Source organism: Salmo trutta, chromosome 3, assembly GCF_901001165.1.
Source record: "Salmo trutta chromosome 3, fSalTru1.1, whole genome shotgun sequence".
Classification (NCBI taxonomy): Eukaryota; Metazoa; Chordata; class Actinopteri; order Salmoniformes; family Salmonidae; genus Salmo; species Salmo trutta.
The window spans coordinates 59918490-59939026 of record NC_042959.1 but is presented as its reverse complement, the minus strand read 5'-3'; the positions used below and the strand labels follow the sequence as shown (position 1 = coordinate 59939026).

The window sequence follows — 20537 nt, the reverse complement described above, 5'->3', positions numbered from 1 at the left end:
GGTTAGAATTGAATTAGGGTTATGTTTAGGGCTAGGGTTAGGGGTTAAGGAATATAGGATTTTGAATGGGAATAATTTGTGTCCCCACAAGGTTAAATAAACATAAATGTATGTGTGAGTGTGTGTGTGTGTGTGTGTGTGTGTTTCTCTCTCTCTCATTCTCTCTCTCTCTGTCTCTCTCTCTTTCATATTTCATTAGGCCCAGTCATGTTTAGCCTGGCAGGCTGGGGTGTATGGAAATGTAGAGTGCTGTTTTAATAAAGGGAGCGTAGTACTGTGACAGGCTATAGGACTATAGACTGGTAAGCATTAGGCTGCCCTGCCTGAGTGGCTCTGGTATTCACACTGTTTTTATTAGTGATAAACCATGGCTGGAACCCTACCAGAAAAACCACCACAGACAAGCTCCATGTCTTGTTAAATAAATGTACATGTAAAGGGTATTCCACTAAGCAAACAGGTGGGGAGATTTCTGTTAGTCCGTTAAAGCAGAGAAAACAATCTGCAAACCACCGATGGTACCCACGACTCTGGGAGGATTTGACTGTGTGTGTGTGTGTGTGTGTGCGTGTGTGTGCGTGTGCGTGTGCGTGCATACGAGAGAGAGAGAAAGAGAGTATGATTTAGATCATTTAGGCATTCTAAATTGTTAATTATTGTTACTAGCACACTGGAAACGGCTGCTCATGTAAGACCAGTGAAGTCTGCAGTAGCCATGGCAACCAACACAGTAGTTGCCATTACACAGCATTCCTATCATTCTAATAACTGGAAACTTTTAAGTCCAGTCTACATCCAGTAGGGAACCTTTGGGGTTTTTAATTAAACCTGTGCTTAAAAGAAATGGAAAATGATTTGTCTTAATTAAAATCACTCCAAATCCTCAATTCACGAACACACACACCTACACACCCACACACACAGTTTATAGCCCAGCACGTAAAACAGTTTGTTAAAGCATCAGGGCTGTCTCAGCTGAGGGTGTTGTGTGAGTGATGTTTAATGGCGGGCTGACGCACCTCATTACCCCGGGATCAGACATGACGGGACCGCTGTGGGGGTTAGGGGTCAGAGGGCGTGACCTCTGGAGGGAGGGTAGGCAGGGGGCGTCAGCCTTCCTCAGTCAAGCTTTCCTGACTACCAATGTCGACAACTCCTGTTAATTCAGGGTGTTTTGGATTGATAATAATCTGTAGAATTTAGAACCAAATCCTGTTTGTTAAAGAGACCTGTAAAAATGTAATTGAGTACGGTTATATGCACACACTAATGCGATTATTGTGGATCGTCAGATTAATATAATAGTTTGATTAAAACGTTTACATGCTTTGCAAGAAGACCGATTTCCCTAATAATCCTGTTTAGATGGACACATCTGAAATCAGGCTACCTGATGGCACTCTGATAAATGCAGAAAATCACCAATCAAAATAAACATTTTACCACAGCGACCATGTTCTTTTGGGAAGCATATTTGATTCTGAGTTGGGACATATAAAGTTTGTATGTGAAAACCACTTCTAAGTCACATACATTCAGTTGTTCCAAACTCACTTCTCATGTACTAAAGAGGGAGGTTCGCTGGGCTGGTGCTAGCATACCAGATCAAATACACCGCTGGAACGCCGGTTCAGGTGTTTTTTTTACATGTCCTAATCATTTGAAAGATTGCTCAGAACACCAGGTGTTTTAATCGACGTATGCTTACTATGATTTTGACCTTACGCCGATTAAGCGAAGCAGAGCAAGGTGTTTACATGACTTATGCATAATCTGCCTACTGCCATAATCAGTTTAATACCAAATGATTAGTGTGCATGTAAATGTACTCATTGATAAGATAGTTAGGCCTATTTGAAGTATTTGACTGTTTTAAAACTCCTCAGTGTTTTTTGTCTACGTTATTATGTCTCTGGTGTTTATATACTACTTAGGCTCATTTGAAGTGTGTTAGTATTCTGCAACACCTGAGAGGTTTGTCTCCGTTCTCTGAGGTGTTCATCTGGGGTTATTAGTATTTCCAGAGCTGCTGCTTCACGGTAGTGACAGGCTCTTTGATCAGGCAGGTATAAGGGATTAAAGGTTTGTGTGTGTTGAGGAGGGGATTGTCTGGGGAGCGACCCGCTCACTGCAAGACTGACTGGCTGCCCGATGAACATCTAGAGGAGAACTGTGCTGATATTTGAACATGGCCTCAGAGAGACTGGGATGTGGGGGGAGAGGTGGGATTGGGGAGAAAAGGGGGAGCAGGCTACAGGTGCGGGCGAGTGGAGGGGGAAGGGTGATCAGAGAGAGAGGTTAGCTTGTGTTTGGTTTTTTTAGTAGTCACCTCTTCTTATTCTCTCTCTCCATCTCTCTCTCCATTGTTAAATATCCCACCACCCAGCACTAAGCACTTTCCCTTCTTAATGATGTGATTGTGTGGGGGTGGGGGGGTTCTGTCTATTCACCATTGTATGACAGACAACAGCTGGCCCTATTGGACATGGCCACACCCTACAAATCCTACCCATCTGGTTCCATGCAGAACCCCCTACACACACACACACTCACTTACACACACTCATCTTTAGTACTTTTTCATCCCACAGGACTAAATCAGGCCCCAAAAACAACACATTCCATTGTTGACTTAAAGAGTATATGATACAGTAGGGAGGAGAGCAAAAGGAGAGAGGGAGGAGAGAGAGATCCCTCTGTGGGCCTCACGACCTGCCATCCAATAACTCACCCTGAGGCAGAGAAAGAGAGAGAGATGAACGGGAGAGAGACTGAGTGCTTCTGTGACCTTGAACTTCTCAGCCTCACATCCTCTCTCCTTTTCTCTCTCTGTCTGTTTTTCCCCTTTGCTCTGTTTCTGTCCTATGTCCACTCTGTTCATCTCGCGGTGTCCTTTTTGACCTAAACAAGACTCCATACTCTATCTCTGCTTTACACAATGCAACCTGAAGTCAAGCTCATCTTCTCGCTACTTCTCTTTCTCCCTCTTACCCCTCTCTCTCACACACACACACACACACACACACACACACACATGCACACACGCACACAAACACTAACACACACACACATTCCTACACCGCCTGTATGTGTTTTGAGTCAGAGAGCTGTATGAGCAGCAGATAAAGGAGGCGTCCATCCAAGACTTCAGATTCCTGGCATAGACTACCTCACATCCACTGGGAATGGACTTCCAAAGGCTGAGCGAGAGAGAGAAAGAGAAAGAGGGGGGAAAGAGTGTGAGAGAGAGAGAAGGGGGGGAGAGGGGGGAGAGAGAGAGAGAGGACACAGGGAGAGACATGCATTATTTATTATTGCAGTATGGTCACTAGAAAGAAAGAAGGGGATTAGAGGAGCGCTCCAAGCCAGCCAGGTCTACTGGGTTATCTCTCTCAATCTCTCTCTCTCTGTGTCTCTATTTTTCTCTCTCTTTTTACTTCTCTCCTAAGGGGTCGTTCAGAAATAAGGTAGTTGTGATTAGTTTATTTCCAGTTGGCAGATTAACTCATGTGTTTGTTTCTGTGTTTTTCAGGTTGCTGCTGTGGTCAGTCCAAGAGAGAAGGACAAAGACACTGAGATGGAGGAGCCACCGGGATCACATACCCTCTTCTGTTTCTTTAACTTATTACCTTTCCAACCGTGTGTGTCTGTGTGTGTGTGTCTGTGTGTGTGTGCGCCTGAGTGTGTGTGCCTGAGTGTATACATTTTGGTGGGTGACACCTCCAATTTCAGTTTTATAATTTGCAATTTTTGTTGACTTTTATAATGTTATGATACTCATATATTGTTGACACATTTACAATACCCTTAATCATCAAGGGACTTTACAATACTATTGATACATACTGTGGCTTGTGTTTCTAACTACCTATGTAAGAATGTATATTTGTATGTACAGTATACTCATATTTAGAAAATATATCACGGACTCCAAGAAAGCTTAAATTCTTTCACTGACATGCTGCACTTGCATGCATTCACACACGCATGCACAAACTCACACGTACACAAACACAGATACACACCCACTGGACAGTTTAACTCACACTCACAACACAAATTTTAACTGAGAATGACAAGCGGTAGTAATGTTTCTCTTTAACTTTGAACTGTTCCTCCTCTGTAACTGTCAGACCAGAGTCAAATGACATCAAATCAATAATAATCATAAGAGAAATGGTAGTAATCCTGTAATAGTGATATTGGTGATAATAATCCGTTAGTCTCTGCTGGAGATGATGCATACACGCAAAGCAATGAGCATCGATGACATCGTGAAGAGTCACATGTTATATGGTGAATTCGCTGTGGTTCGTCTCAAGTGTATGTGGGTGTGTTATATCTGTGTGATTGCGTGTGCATCAAACATGGGCAATACCCTTTCATTGGTGCTTCCATGTAGGCCATGAGGTACTGTTATCTATACCGCATCCTGTTGTGCACTGTATCTAGATGGTAAAACACAATGGCAATAGGCTCAGTGGGATTTTGATCTCTTGGTTACTTCGACCCATGACTATCCACTTCTCCTTCACGTCCTTTGATACCATCACCGTCCAGTAATGTACTGTATATCAGACGTCATCACAAATGTTTTTAGACGATTACGCCATTGGCTGTTTGTCTCAGCTATCACGTCAATACAATTATTAGGAGTACTTTTTATGATATCGTGTGATATTGATTTAACAAATAGTTTTGTTTCATTGGCTGGTACAAAGATCTCTTTGTGTTCGATTTTCAACTGGGTGTTGTTTTGTATAAAAATACCTGCTCATATGCTCATGTGTGAGCTAGGTAATATAGCAATGACCAGTAACATGGAGAATATGGGTTCCCTTTTTATGGATTGATTTGAAATCTACCACTACTCTGAATGGGCCTGTACTGTTCACAAGTAGAGGAGGGGGAGGAGAGTTCTGAGTGAGACATCATGGACACACACTGACGATCAGGAGATCAGGAGTTTTCTTAATCCACGCTGACAACATTAGAAAGACGTGTGTGTGCACTCACACACACACACACACACACACACACTAACACACACACACATGAGAACACATGAGAGACAGTCACAGGTATTATACTGTAGACACTTGGCCACACACAGTCCCTCTCCACCCCTGCCTCACCTGCTAGTCTATCATAGAGGGAGGAGGAGGACACACTAAAAAGAAAGGAGTCTTGTAGAAGGCTTTGACATAGTTCACCATATGGCCAAGTTCATGTTATGCTACAGCTTTAATTGTCCCACCATCTCTAGTGGTGGTTGGTGTGGTATAGAGCACTCGAGGCAACGACAGAGAAACACAGTGATAGTGACGACTTGTGTCATTAGCTTTTTGAGAATGCACTTTTTTAACCTACTTGCCCTACTGTACATTCCAGCTTATTAAAATAGTCCCTTTTTGCACCTGTGTTGTCCTTAATCACATGCGCTTGCCTGCATAGACTAGAAATATCAGTGCCCTCCCTTGGCAACCGTAATATAGGCCAACAGACCCCAGTTTCCAACCCCAGTAAGACTTTAAGGAGAACTACTACAAATACTTGAAGTGATTTCATAGAACTTCAGTGTCATTCCTGGTGTGGCAAGTGATTCTGTGTTGTGATAGTTAAGACGGTGAGGAAGGGTGGAGAGTCTAGAGTGGCATCTTAATGTGACTAAAGCAGCGTGACAGAGGAGGGTAAATACCTGAGAGCTCTGCTGAGATAGATCGCCCAGCTCGCTCTACTTGGCCTTGCATGGCTTTATGGGATACAGTAAGGTATTAGCAGCTGAATAATTATTGTTGATACGTTACTCTCCTGCTTTCTGTGTGTGTGTGTGGCATATCACTTTTCTTTTTCCCCCTTTTTATTTTGTGCCTTTGTGTCCCAGGAGTTTCTTCCTTTGCCGCCTGCCTGCGATATCACATAAACATGAAAATACTGTATATGTTTTGGACTACCTGCCTGCCTGCGTGGGTGGAGTTCCTGAAAGCTCTTTTTTTCTCCTTTGGGAATTAAAAGCATTTTCTCTATGAAGGGAAATCTTGGGAAAAAAGTAGTGAAATTGCACATTGAGCACTGTGGTGGTCAAAATTATGAACATTTTAATGGGACCTACTATCATTTTAATGTTACCATTGGTTCTTGCTTGTAAAGTTAACTTCCAGATGTTTAATAAAATGCATTTACAAATGCACCATTCAAATCTGAATTGGGGAATGGCTTAAGATTAATCTGTTTGCTATATTTGTCATGCTACGGAATGTGCACATTCTGAGTCATATTTCGAGATACATGTCAATATTTAATCATTTTGTACCCTTTGTTATAAACTGTCTTACTAGGCTGTATATAAAAGGGGAGGTGAAACGCCTTGTGTAAAATGTAATAGTGACGCTTGTACTATGCTTGCGTACATACAGGGTCACGGGTGTCACCTTAACGCCGTAAAAGAGAGGATTCGTATTAAATATATATGGATATATACACATACAGTATATTTTTTGGCCTTGTCAGTTTCTTAACTGCGTAGATGTACAGCATATGTTGGGAAAGGCGTTTTGGAACCAGACATGCAACCCCCGCTGTACTCAACACTGAATCTGTGTTTTCCAGTACAAAAAAAAAAGCTTCACTTGCATATCTATTTTTTCTTTTTTGTATGATGCTCTGAAAATACATCATTTTTCACAAGTGGTTTCGGACATAGAAGAAGTGTTACCGGTCACTTTATAAACTGAAACTTAGAATATACTAGTAGAATAGCTGTTGCATTACCTATTTGTTACGACCTGTATGTAATGTTATTATGGAAGATGTAATGTCCTTCTGTAAATGTTGTTTATTGTTGGTTTACCTGAAATAAATAAAGTTTATTAATGCTTCAAACTGTGTTCAGCTACCAATGCAAAACAGCTGTTGTTAGGTCATGTATTACATACTTACTTCATACTAATTCTACCACAACTCCAATCTAGTGTGGTCATGCTAGTGTGGATATTGGTTGCCTTTGTCCTCCTATTCATCAGTATTTACATAGTTAGCTATTTCCGGAAATGAGTTATCCCTGGAATTGATCTAAGTACCGTACTTTGTTTTATTTAAGGCATCATTTACTCAACTGCACCAGCAACAGTTTCTAGTGATTTATCATGTATTTCCAGTCCTGTTTGATGTGAGCTCAGCTGGCCTGATTACAGAGTCCTTCTTTGTATTGAAACCACAACAGTGTTTTCTCTGGACACCCACCAAGGTGTTATGTCTCTGATTCAAACCATACCAATAGGTCAACAACATCTCCAAGACTGCATCCCAAATTGCATCCCTATTGGCTCTGGTTAACTGTTGTGCACTATATATGGAATAGAGTGCCATTTGGGATGCATATATGAAAAATAATGTAACTTCAGTTATTAGTACAGTTTTCACGTCTGCAGGTCAAAAAACAGATATAATTTATAACATGAAAACAAACAACCTCCGGGTCATAATGACTGCTGTGACAGACAGGTAGGAGAAAAATACATGGAAACTGCAACAACACAATGTTTGCTGTAAGAATGTAATGTTCGTAACGTTTTTAAAGTTTCTTTGGAAAAACGTGAAGAAGTCATTCTATTCTGTTCTGTGGTTATTGCATGTGGTCATAAATGGTTCTGAAACTGTTTTGCACCAAAAAATTCCCCACCCAAAAATGCATTTCCAATACTTAATTCCAGTTTATCTCTTTAATGTTGGATCATATATCAACTGCATGAAGGTGAAATCTGACTCAAGGTTTTAACTTTGTCTTTGTAACGTTGATTGCTCTGGACAACTTTATTCCAAACTGAATAGACTTGGCTAGACACCCAGCCCTAAAACAAGACATTTAGTAACATAAGTCATTTTGAGTTTGTTTGTCTCTCTCTTGGCAGGGTGTAGCTTGAAGAACCAAATCTCACTGCATTCTTCTGTCAGGATATATTACATACTTATTGACTCCCTCTCCATACCACAAACAGACATGCCTCCTAACCAGTCAGAATGCCTGGGTGACTCATTAACATTAGGGATCCTCTGTATTTGCTTGGCCTCAGCTTGTGAGCCATGCTGTTTTGAATTCTCATTAGAGAGTGCTCTGTGACATTAACTAGAAATATGTTTTGATGCACATCACTTGGGCTAATCATATTATTGATGCTCTATAACTGATCATAGTGTTATTGGTGGTTGCAACAGTAGTTGATTTGCTTATTATTTATGTTGTTATGATACTGTTATTATACAATAAACAGCCTTACATTATCTAATATAACTCTGGTGAACAGTAAGGTACAGTGCAGTACAGTTGATGACAAATGAGAGATAATAGACTCCCTGAAAGTCAAGGGGGGCAGGACTGCTCTGTTAAGCTCACTGTAGTGGAGTTTCTCTCTTCCTTCCTTTGGTGTTCTACACAGGGTCTCTCTCTCTCTCTCTTTTTCTCTTTCACGGTTTCCTTCCTGTTCTCCTCTACACAGGGTCTCTCCCTCCCACTGTTCCCTCTGCGCGCACCACTGTGGGAGCTGGGTTTGAAACCCCTCTGATCCCAAAGGCTCATGGTGACAAACCACTTTCATCCCTGTCCCTGGGGCCTAACGGTGGAGACAACATTATGGTTGAAAGGGGAGACCGATTAAAATTATGCTGGTTGTTCTTCCCTCTATAAAAGACCCATTTACTCATTTGTAATATGTAAAGCGCATGGCATTTATTTAGTGTGTTTTACAGTCACACACAGTTTTACTGGATGATAATATCAAGGGAGTCTGGACTGTTACAATAGTAGACTATTTGAGGAGGTCTAATAGGATATTTCTGAGTCAGTACCTCACAGTTTTAATGAACATAGAAGTTAATTAAGGGTAAAGGGTTTTGCTCATATAAACAGTAGGCCTTCTGTCAGATTGGTAAAATAATATTGCCTTTCATCAGTGGTCCTAGATGTGGCTTTCAGAAGTATCATAGGCCTATTTATAAGGGCATAATTCTTATATGAAATATGTAATATTGTTTCGGCTATAGAACTAAGACATTGAAACTCATCAGCCATGCACAAGATGAACAATTGTAGACGATCCCTAAACCATGCCATCTGTTAGTCCAACCCTTTTTTCCATATGGAGGAGAGAGAGACGGATCACTGAGACAGCAGGGCGCCTGGAAACAGGTTTGAACAGCGCAGAGCAGAGAGAGGCTATCACGTTTGTCGGGCAGCTAGAGTAGCAGAAGAACATTGTGGAGTCCGGACCTGTGTGTTGTGTATAGTAGGTCGGATTTTTTTTCTCCAAATTCTGTCAGCGATATTTTTCGATTTTGGGGGACCTTCAACATCTCTGCGCAACGGCGGGGAGAAGCGAAAACAACCAAAAGTTACGCAGGAAGGGAGTAATGTTACATTTACAAGGAAAGAAAAACCCAGCACAGAAAGGGAGCGGGGAAGTAGTGGCTCGCTAGCTGGCGAGCTAGCTAGTTTTGGAAGAAACCGCAAAGAAAGTATGTCTGTGTCCGTGCGTAATGCTTTCGCAATGGATTACAACAGAGTACTGTGTATATTTTTGCAGGTGTTTTTATTGATCAGTCTAGGATCTATAAGGGTAAATGGACAGTATGGCGACCGGGGAATGTCTATTCCGGAGCACGGCTTTTGCCAGCCGATTTCTATTCCACTTTGTACGGACATCGCATACAACGAGACCATCATGCCAAATTTACTAGGACACACAAACCAGGAGGAAGCAGGGCTCGAGGTACACCAGTTTTACCCGCTTGTGAAAGTCCAGTGTTCTCCTGATTTAAAGTTTTTCCTCTGCTCCATGTATGCGCCTGTGTGCACGGTGCTTGAGCAGGCGCTTCCCCCGTGCAGGTCACTGTGCGAGAGGGCGAGACAGGGCTGCGAGGCGCTCATGAACAAATTCGGTTTTCAGTGGCCGGTCAGCCTCGCTTGCGAGTCTTTCCCGGTTCACGGAGCGGGCGAGCTGTGCGTCGGGCAGAATATGTCGGGTCAAAGCACACCGGTCAATCCCACCCCTGATGTAACGGAGCCTCCGCACGATACTGGGATTGTAAAAGGACAGTTCAAGTGCCCGGCTTCTCTGAAAGTACCCACTTATTTGAATTACCGTTTTCTCGGTGAGGATGACTGTGGCGCACCTTGCGAGCCAAAGAAATCTAACGGCATGATGTACTTCAGCGAGGAAGAGTTAAAATTCGCCAGGATATGGATAGTAATCTGGTCCGTGTTATGTTGTGCATCCACGTTATTTACCGTTTTAACCTATCTGGTGGACATGAAGCGCTTCAGTTACCCTGAGCGTCCTATTATCTTCCTATCCGGTTGCTACACCATGGTTTCCATTGCCTACATAGCTGGATTTCTCCTTGAGGACAAGGTGGTTTGCAATGACAGGTTTGACAACGACATTAGGACTGTGGTGCAGGGTACCAAAAAGGAGGGATGTACCATCCTCTTCATGATGTTGTATTTTTTCAGCATGGCCAGCTCCATCTGGTGGGTCATCCTTGCCCTCACCTGGTTCCTGGCAGCAGGGATGAAGTGGGGCCACGAAGCCATCGAGGCCAACTCGCAGTACTTCCACCTGGCGGCGTGGGCTGTGCCCGCCATTAAAACCATCACTATCCTGGCGGTGGGCCAGGTGGACGGGGATGTCCTTAGCGGCGTGTGCTTCGTGGGCATCAACAGCGTGGACGCTCTCCGAGGCTTCGTCCTAGCGCCGCTCTTTGTCTACCTCTTCATTGGCACCTCGTTCCTCCTGGCCGGCTTCGTGTCTCTGTTCCGGATCAGAACCATCATGAAGCACGACGGCACCAAGACGGAGAAGCTGGAGAAGCTGATGGTGAGGATAGGGATCTTCAGCGTGCTCTACACCGTCCCCGCCACCATCGTCATCGCCTGCTACTTCTACGAGCAGGCCTTCCGGGAGCAGTGGGAGAGGACGTGGATCAGCCAGACGTGTAAGACGTACGCCGTGCCCTGTCCGGCCCACCCACACCCCAACATGAGCCCCGACTTCACCGTCTTCATGATCAAGTACCTCATGACTCTGATCGTGGGGATAACGTCCGGGTTCTGGATCTGGTCTGGGAAGACCCTCAACTCCTGGAAGAGGTTTTATACGAGACTGGCTAACAACAGACAGGGAGAGACCACGGTGTGAGTGGTCTGAGTGGGGTGAGACCTCGATGTACTGTAGCCTATGATGGGTGTCCCCCACACACACAAAAAAATTGTTTATTTACAGACTGAATGAATGATAATCGTTTTTGGACTTAATTGCCATGCAGAGACACTCATTGGTACATGATGTTTCTATTGTACATAAAACATTTTGTGAGATTTTTGTAAGTATATATTTGTATTTAAAGTTCAAAATTCTCTTTTTTAGTTGTTTCCCTCTATTAAAACCAACATTTATTTGACACACTTTGGGCATAATGGAAATGGACCTTGGTGATAAAGAGCCAGCTGACTGAGCATTTAGCATGAAGGATGTGGTTGTCTTAGGACCTGAGTTGGCTCGGTCACTGCTGGGAGAGGGTTGGAGCGGTTGAGTTGGCTCGGTCACTGCTGGGAGAGGGTTGGAGCGGTTGAGTTGGCTCGGTCACTGCTGGGAGAGGGTTGGAGCGGTTGAGTTGGCTCGGTCACTGCTGGGAGAGGGTTGGAGCGGTTGAGTTGGCTCGGTCACTGCTGGGAGAGGGTTGGAGCGGTTGAGTTGGCTCGGTCACTGCTGGGAGAGGGTTGGAGCGGTTGAGTTGGCTCGGTCACTGCTGGGAGAGGGTTGGAGCGGTTGAGTTGAGTTGGCTCGGTCACTGCTGGGAGAGGGTTGGAGCGGTTGAGTTGGCTCGGTCACTGCTGGGAGAGGGTTGGAGCGGTTGAGTTGGCTCGGTCACTGCTGGGAGAGGGTTGGAGCGGTTGAGTTGGCTCGGCCACTGCTGGGAGAGGGTTGGAGCGGTTGAGTTGGCTCGGTCACTGCTGGGAGAGGGTTGGAGCGGTTGAGTTGGCTCGGTCACTGCTGGGAGAGGGTTGGAGCTGTCTTTGATCAGTAGACTGGCTCGGAACATTGTTTCTATTCTAAGCAGCAGAGTCCCGTGAAAAACAATTGCTTCCTCGTGGGTCCTTATCCCCCATAATACTGCTGTTCTTTCTGTCCAACTGTTCTCTTCTATTCAACATATTTCTAAATGCCTAAATGCCTGGGATTTGAAGGTTAAAAATATGATGCACATGTATTTTAAAATGAGGTATAGGTTTGGGATTATGTGTTCAACATATTTCTAAATGCCTTGGATTTGACGGTTAAAAGTACAGTCAGCATTTTTATAACAAGGAAGTAGGTATAGATTTGGGATTGTGTGCACATGTACTGTGTAGCCTACATGACATGAATCCTCCAAATACACATGTTTTCATAACCTGAATGAGAATGAGCCAGAATGAGAACATTTAGCCCAGGATAAAGCCCAAATAGTTGCACCAAAGTTAAAAGCTGTCTTTTGGTGACAAAATATTGTAATAGAATGAAAGTAAACCATTTGCAGGATCTTTTCAACATTTTGTTTATGTGTTTCAGATAGTCCTGCTGCCTATTAACACAGAACAGACACACGTTGTTTGTGGCTTTGTTTACCTTTTTGAGCACTTTGGGGAGAAATACTAGCCTGGTCCCAGATCTGTTTGTGCTGTCTTGCCAACCCCGAAGAACCATAGGAGTAGGCAGGACAGCACAATCAGGTCTTGGACCAGGCTAGGGGAATACAGAATGCTGGACAGAGACTGCTCAGACTCAGAGGTGGGCTAAATAACACATCAGCTGCACACCTAATGCTTTCTCACAGACAGACAGACAGACAGACAGACAGACAGACAGACAGACAGACAGACAGACAGACAGACAGACAGACAGTTGAAATACGCAGTAGCCTACTCTACAGCTGGCTGTATAATTGGCTTATAAAAACTGAAAACAAATGAATAATTGAAGGAGATAGGACAGTGCATTTTGTAATTTTCAGACCTACAGGTAATCAGAGTCAGAAAAGGATTATTCCCCAGAAGGAAATTGTTGGCAAAATGTGGCTGTATTTTTTTTTACAATGGGCCCAGGTGGCAGCTTTGAGCAGTCCCCTTTCACCCCTGAGTCATTTCTCTCCTGGTTAACTGTGTCCTTGTGTTTGTGTGCACACATGCTCGTGTGTGTATGTGCGTGTGTGTTGGTGCTAACCATGCAGGATGAGCAGCTGTCTTTAGGCTTTATAAAGGAAGACACCGTAATCTGTCCCCACCTCAAACATCTTCTGTTATGTTCTTGTCAAATGCATGAAAGTTATTTTACCCTAAATGCATGGATGGCTCTCTATTAAACAACATGTTCATGCCTTTGACATCTATTATGTTTAATTCTGGTGTTCTGCATTTGTTTGTTATTAAAAACATTATATTTATAGAAACATTTCTTTATATCCACACTGATTACTTTAAAGAATAAACAATCCCACCTTTGCACCAACTGTCATGATTTGAAATATCTATTATTTTCATGTGTTATAAACCAGAGTTGATGCATTGGATCATGCTGTTAGCCAAGTGTACATTTACATTTTAGTCATTTAGCAGGTGGTCTTATCCGGAGCGACTTACGGGAGCATTTAGGGTTAAGTGCCTTGCTCAAGGGCACATCAACATATTTTTCAACTAGTCGGCTAGGGGATTAGAATCAGCGACCTTTCGGTTCTTGGCCCAACGCTCTTAACCGCTAGGGTACCTGCCTAAAATGTAGTTTAAGGTTTGGCGTGTAAACAAATCTGCTTCATAAACTGTATATAGTATTCACTTTGTAACAACATGGTAATAGCAATCATTTTTACAGCTGGAAAAGCTCAACAGTGAACATGAGTTTTATCTCAGTGGTTACAGCCAACTGTGAAGTCTGGTTTGAAAAACAACTTCTTTATCCTGGGTGGATGTTAATCAAATGCAGCTCTCTGGTTAGGCTAAATGAGGTGGATGGGAATCTTGTGAATGGTTGGTATGCACTGAACGCTCAGAGGCCTTGCTTGTGTAGGGGCATTGTTGCTTTGCACTTAAAATAGCTTGTGTCCCATGTCTGGCAGTCACATACGTAGGTCAGCTACTCAACTTTCATACAGCCATTGTTTAGGGTGCTTTTTTTGTTGTCTTTCATTTTGTTGATCTTTATTGTGGTTTTTCTGTTCACTCTTGTATCTATTGTGTCCAAGCTTCTCTGAAGTCTGTGGCTGTATAGTTTGTGGCTAAGCTGACCGTAACTTCATGTGAACTATATATATGGCTCATGTCCAGTAGTTTATGCATACACACAGTTAGGGCACAATTCAATCCGCTGCGCTGAAGATCTGCTTTATAGCACGGTTGACAATTAAAAGCAATGTTCCCAAGGTCGCGGAGACTGCATTCATGGTAAACGATACGTCGGCTCAATCGGAAATTACCTTTAAATGTGAACTGCGCTACAACGCATATATTCTGAGCTACGGATTGAATCGAGCCCTTAGTCTCAGACAGGTTAGCAGGTGTGCTGAAAGAACACTCCCCATTTTCATTGTGAAAATGTTGAGTATCAGTTAGATGTAGTAAGTGCTTGGCACAGAGTTGAGGACTTGAGTCAATGCAGTGCCTAAGCAACCTTCAGGTCATTTAGCTGAATGATATCCACTTCTAGTCTCTGGATTCATAGTAATATGGGCTATGTTTTCCTCCTATAAGAGTACCACTGACCGACCTCTATTGACGTACAGTGCATGCCTTAATAATTTCAAGCCCTTATTGATTTGACTTAGCTGACTGAACATATACTAAGGCTGCATCACAAATGGCATCATGTTCTCTATATGGTACACTACTTTTGACCCGGGCCCATAGGGAATAGGGTGCCATTTATGACACACATAATATGTGTATGCCAGGTCTCTCTCTGTCTGCCTCCCTGTCTGTCAGTGCATCTTCCTGATGCCTGGCTTGCTACTGGTTTGTCAGCAAGTGCTTGTACAGCCAGCAGCCCAGGCCAGAGCACACAGAGGACTGCTTGTCCCTCAGTTTCAGTCCCTCTCCTCTCTGCTGCTCTGTGGTCAGACTTTAGGCCTACTCAACAGCTCTACTCTGGCCTGGAATGCTGGGATCTGGAGGAGGGCAGGAGAGAGTATAGAGACACAATATAAACCTAAACCTCAGCATCAACATGCATTATGGCCCAGTCACACAAGTTGCCTTGGACATTTTAAGAAGGCTATCGTGTTAATGTTGCCACACGATGGATGTAATGATAACTATTCATCATGCAGAGAGCTCAGTGACATTTCCTAGTTTTGGAGAATACTGGAATAATTGCTAAAATACTACTGCTGTTTTCAAATGACTCAAATAACATTCTGCTTCACCTGTCACTATGTATGGGGTTGACCTTATGAACTTCTGATCCCTCTATCTTCACAGAGGACACGGCAGGTCACACAGTGGTGATTTTATTGTGTGTTTACTCTCCCCTAGTACCTCACCGAGTTGCCCAGACAACAGGTTTTATGATTTTGGAACGCTTCCGACCTGTCTGACTGCATGTTGTTGTTAGCTTTCCCCACTGAGCATTTATCACCTCAGGGTAGACTTTGTAAAGAATGCTAAAGCTATGCTAACCAACTAACTGTAGTGCACTTTGGGAAGAATGTGAATGCTAACTGTCTATAGTGCTAGTCTGCCAGGTGGATGCAAAAACAAATCTCTTCGTCCGTCTTAGTCTATTATAGGTGAATACAAAGCAGGCTAAATCGCTGTTTTATAACCTAGAACAGTGGTTCCCAAACTGTGGGGCGATGGGTCGGCAGGGGGGGCATGGGGGTTAGTCTGGCTTTCAAATTACTCTTGAAAGAAAGTTGCAATAGTAGAATGCACAAGGTGCCATTTCGAATTGGGTAGTGCATCATCAGTTCTTCTTGTCATGTCAGTCATTGCAGACCTTAGAGAGTTATTTATAACTGGTCAGAAATGTCCAGATCAACTAGGCCATGTCAGCTAATGATTTTTAGCTAGGTTTTTTAGCCCATAGATTTTGTAGTAATGTTCGAGTCACTCAGATGTCACATGAATAGACATTAGACATGGCAAAATGTATAGAATTGCAAGAAAATTAGTTTTAAAACTGCAACAGTTTCCCTGCACCCCATGACAAAATGTGTAGAATTGCAGGAAATTAGCATTAAACCTGCAAAATGTTCTCTCCACCAACAAGACGAGTGTGAACAGTTTGTGTCATGAACTGCTGGTGCCCATCGAAATAGACGTGGCGCGAGCGCGTCTGGGGGGGGGGCTCAGAATGTTCCCCGATGCTGGAAGGTGGAACTGAGTGAAAACGTTTGGGAACCCCTGGCCTAGAACGTGTTCATCCATCCATGTATTTCAAATAATAAAAACTGATTTTCAGGCTCTGTTTTCTCAGTCATAAGACATGCACACAGAGTCTGAGACACACACACACACTGACCTTCCCAGCGGCCCCTGCCTGAGCCTGTCTGAGTGTGTTGAGATGGTCATGTCTGACATTGCCTCTCACACAAGTACAGAATCACTGCTGTTTCACAACGCCCTCGTCTGCAGAAGCTCTCACTCACTGTGTTGAAAAGAACAAGTCAAACATACTCAAACAGGCCTTTCACAGCAGAGCACTGAAGCAGTGTGTTCTAGTTTGTGTCATCAACCCTGATTTGTGATAAGGTTGGAATGTTCATCATCAGTGAACATCTACAATAAGAATACAGTCACTGAAGTATTCTTTTTAATGCAATAGATTTCAACAAGGCAGGATTTGTGGGAATATGAAACAGATTTTTCATGTTCATTCCTTGGAGTTTCCTGGTAGTGAGCTCATCTGAGCCCAGCTATAATTAGGTTTTGTTGTTTGTAGCCTGCAGGAAAATAGACTCCCAGTACGAATCCTACTGTACATTGTTGCCATACATAGCACATAGTTTAACATTCCAATTTTGGGTTTAAACCTCCTCAAGGTCAAAGCAATGTTTAACAGCTCCTGTTCAATCCATCCCTCTATCTCTCCCTCTCTCTCTCTCTCTCTCTTTCTCCAAGTAGAAAGCAGATTACAGTATATTGTACCATGCTGTCCATCTGATCCAGTGAACTTGACCTGCCCCTCACACACATCTGGAAGAGATGTCACGCCGGATGTGTCCTTGCTGCCCGGGTTCCTTGGGACGTCCCTACCTCATTGAAGTTGACATTTAAAATGGTTGATAAGGGTTAAGGTTAGGGTAAGGGTAGGGTTGAAGGTTAGGGTACGTCCCGAGGATTCCAGATAGCACCCACCACACCAGATCACATCAACATCTGTCATTGGCTGTTGGTTTTGTTGGCGCAATCTCCTCTCTGTCATCTCTCTGAGATCATTCTTATGTTTACTTTCCTTACCTACACATTTAATTCCTAAAGCCTTTTCTTTATCTCTGAAATGAGGAGCAGCTATGTTTTTGGTAACACTTTATTTGAAGTGTGCCTACTACCTACAGAAGGACTTCATAAGACACAATACATTTCTGACATCAGGAGTCTCCATGTGCATGTTTGTATAGAATTTGCATTGCAATTTAGATAAAGCCTTCTGAACACTTTTCCCGTGCCGTTATTTCTGTCAGTCCAATCTGAGGATTATATTACACCACATTGAGAGCAGAGCAGAGAGAGTGAAGGAGTGCTGCAGTGTTCTGTGATGGCAGCCTTTTCCCTGGAGAGGTGTTGTCAATTCCCCGGCACCAATCGTAATTACGGTTTGTGATATTGTGTGACAGGGTTATCAAAGATTGCACTGCTGTGAAACCCTCTTCCTCAGGGAGAGGAGAGCACCTCCTAACGAGGTGTCAATCACTGGGCCAACATGCCCGGGGGAGGAGGAGGAAGAGGAGGAACGTTATCTTGTGCTTATCTCTGGAAGTGAGTCATCCCTCCCATCTCTCTCTCTCTCTCTCTCTCTCTCTCTCAGAGAGGGGTTCTTTTTCAGATTGCACATTACACTGCCTAGCAACATACAGCAATATAGATCCACGTTCATGTATTAACTCTAGATAGCATTATTGTTCTCATTGGTGCTGAACACAATGCCCAAAAGTCACTACTGAAGATGAACACCCTAACTTTCTCTGTTAGCATTTTATCATGTCTATGTAGGGGATGAATGTTGAATGTTCACAACTGAGCACGCTTGAAACGTGTGCATGTGGAAAGTATCTCAGTCACACTAAACCCAGTACATACAATCTCAACTCCCGTTGAGTGTACAGCTCTGGATTTTAAATGTGGGTTGTTTCAAACTGTTGACATACTTCTGCAGACGACAGGGTGGATAAAAACAGCAACTGTCCCCTCCCACATAGTTAGGCAGCCATAAAGATGAATTTGATCCCACTTCCGTGACGACCCTGTCATTAAGGTTTCCTCACATACTCTCTGTAAATCAGCCCGACGCTCATTGATGGCTGTCTGTGGCTTCCTGCCCCTACGGGACAAACAGACTAACCCAGGCCATACACACACACACACACACACACACACACACCCAAAGGGACAAAAAATGATTCAGTTAATTTACACATGGATTGAAAAACGCACACACACAGACACACACAAGGAGACATAGTAATGCTATCTATCGCCCACTGCGATCCAGCCACATATGGTGGTTCAGTTTCACAGGGTGATTCACTCCGTCAGATAGAGATTTAATCTCTAATAGGGATTCAATGGAACATCACTCAGTTTAGGAGCAACAGTGAGTTTCCCTGGGGGAGAGAGAGAGATGTGGGGAGAGAAAAAAATACAGATCAAATTGAATTATTCCTCAGCATCCTCACAGTGTTTGAGGCAGAGTTGAATGGAACAATGCAAGCATGACATTTCTTAATGGGAACCGTCTGTTTTCAACCTCTTGCTGTTTTGTAAAGAAGTGCAGATAGGAGCTGTGAGAGGGCAAGAGAGAAGGAAGAGAAAGGGTGCAGTTTCATGCATTACAGAGCACAGCAGAAAGGAGTGAGCGTGCCACTGTGATGGCCATGAAAGATTACACCACTTTGGCTTTGACCAAAGTCCTGCTGTTTCATCTGCTGTTTAAATGAATAATTGTCATAATCCCTTTATAAGGCCTATATAGCCGCTTCAGCAGTCAGGTAAAGTACAAGTAGGTGAAATGACCTTTTATGCAGTATGACTTTGGTCATACATTCTTGTGAAGCATCTTTGTAGTGCTTATAAATACTTTATGGATACGCTCATGTTGATTTGAGCTTTTGACACACACACACACACACACACACACACACACAGAGAGAGAGAGAGAGAACGTAACTACCACTGAGAGTGTTTGGGCCTGTGGTAATGAGAACACACAGACAGGCTACAGAGCCCTCCTAATGGGAAACACAGGGACAATGTATAAATACACCGCTCTCTTTCTGTGTGTGTGCTGCCAGGGGGGAGGAGCAGGGGGCTCTGCCAACACACCCAAGGCTATAGTGAGACTAATGAGAACCATGTTGGTGGGTGTTTCCAAGATGGCGTAGCAGTCAGACGTCTTTGTCCTTGTCTCGTCGTGTCCCTAGTATATATCTTTTTCTTCGCATATCTTTTTTATATTTTTCTAAACCTCAACTTCAAAATACTCTCCTGCAACCCGCCTCACCCAATTTGGTGTGGATCTGCTTTTTATCTAAAGTATTTTTCTTTTCTTCTGAACCGGAATCCCCCAACAGAAGCTAGCCAGCTAACTAGCTACTAGTCAGCTAACCACTGCTAGCGGTCATCAGGTAACCTATAGCTCGGAAAACTCTCGCCAGTTTGCACAACGCAATTCAAATCAGAGCATACCGGACCTATTTTCTCTCTACATCCCCCGATTCCTATCGCTAGCTAGCTGCAATCAGAGTGGCTACTCCTGGCTAACGTCTCTGACCCGAAGCAAGCACCAGTTGACCTGGAGCTAGCCCATGCTAGGCCCATCTCCCGGCTAGCTAAAGAGGTCCATCAGCCACTCCGGGGCTACAATACCTATTTTGCCAATTGGCCCGGACCCCTTTTACTGCCGGTACGGAGCTCCTTCACGACTGGACTACCGACGTAATCTGCCCGAGAGGGTTATTCAACTGGCTCCCACGTCACGACATCCCCTGAATGCCCATCTGCTAGCCGCGGCCCGCTAGCTGTCTAGAACATATCGGACTGTTAGCTGAATAGGTCCATCAGCCAACTTCTTGGGCCACTATACATATTTTGCCAATTGGCTTGGACCCCTTTTACTACACGAAGCCCTGCTTATCCATCACGACTGGACTACCGATGTAATCTGCCCGAGTTTTTTTTTCTCCAACGGGCCCCTCCGTCGTGACGTCCCCTGAATGCCCATCTGCTACCCTGCTAGCCGCGGCCTGCTAGCTGTCTAGAGCATATTGGACTGTCAGCTGAAGAGATCCATCAGCCA

General features: G+C 43.8%; 2 protein-coding genes across 5 annotated transcripts in view; both read left to right on the top strand.

The window, feature by feature from the left end:
• LOC115181853 (cyclin-dependent kinase 14) overlaps positions 1–6882 on the top strand; it is a 193838-nt gene extending 186956 nt beyond the window's left edge. For all 4 annotated transcript variants that reach the window (XM_029743562.1, XM_029743564.1, XM_029743563.1 and 1 more), the window contains one exon: positions 3533–6882. The gene's annotated coding sequence lies outside the window, so the exon portion shown is untranslated. The remainder of the gene's footprint in view (positions 1–3532) is intronic.
• Positions 6883–9143: 2261 nt separating this feature from the next.
• Positions 9144–13542, top strand: LOC115181837 (frizzled-1-like). The gene has a single exon (XM_029743561.1). The coding sequence runs from the start codon at positions 9513–9515 to the stop codon at positions 11190–11192; it is 1680 nt and encodes a 559-aa protein (XP_029599421.1). The 5' UTR covers positions 9144–9512; the 3' UTR covers positions 11193–13542.
• The last annotated feature ends 6995 nt before the right edge of the window (positions 13543–20537 follow it).

Coding starts and splice junctions, on each gene's coding strand:
- LOC115181837 (XM_029743561.1), top strand. CDS start 9,513: ATGTCTGTGTCCGTGCGTAATGCTTTCGCAATGGATTACAACAGAGTA.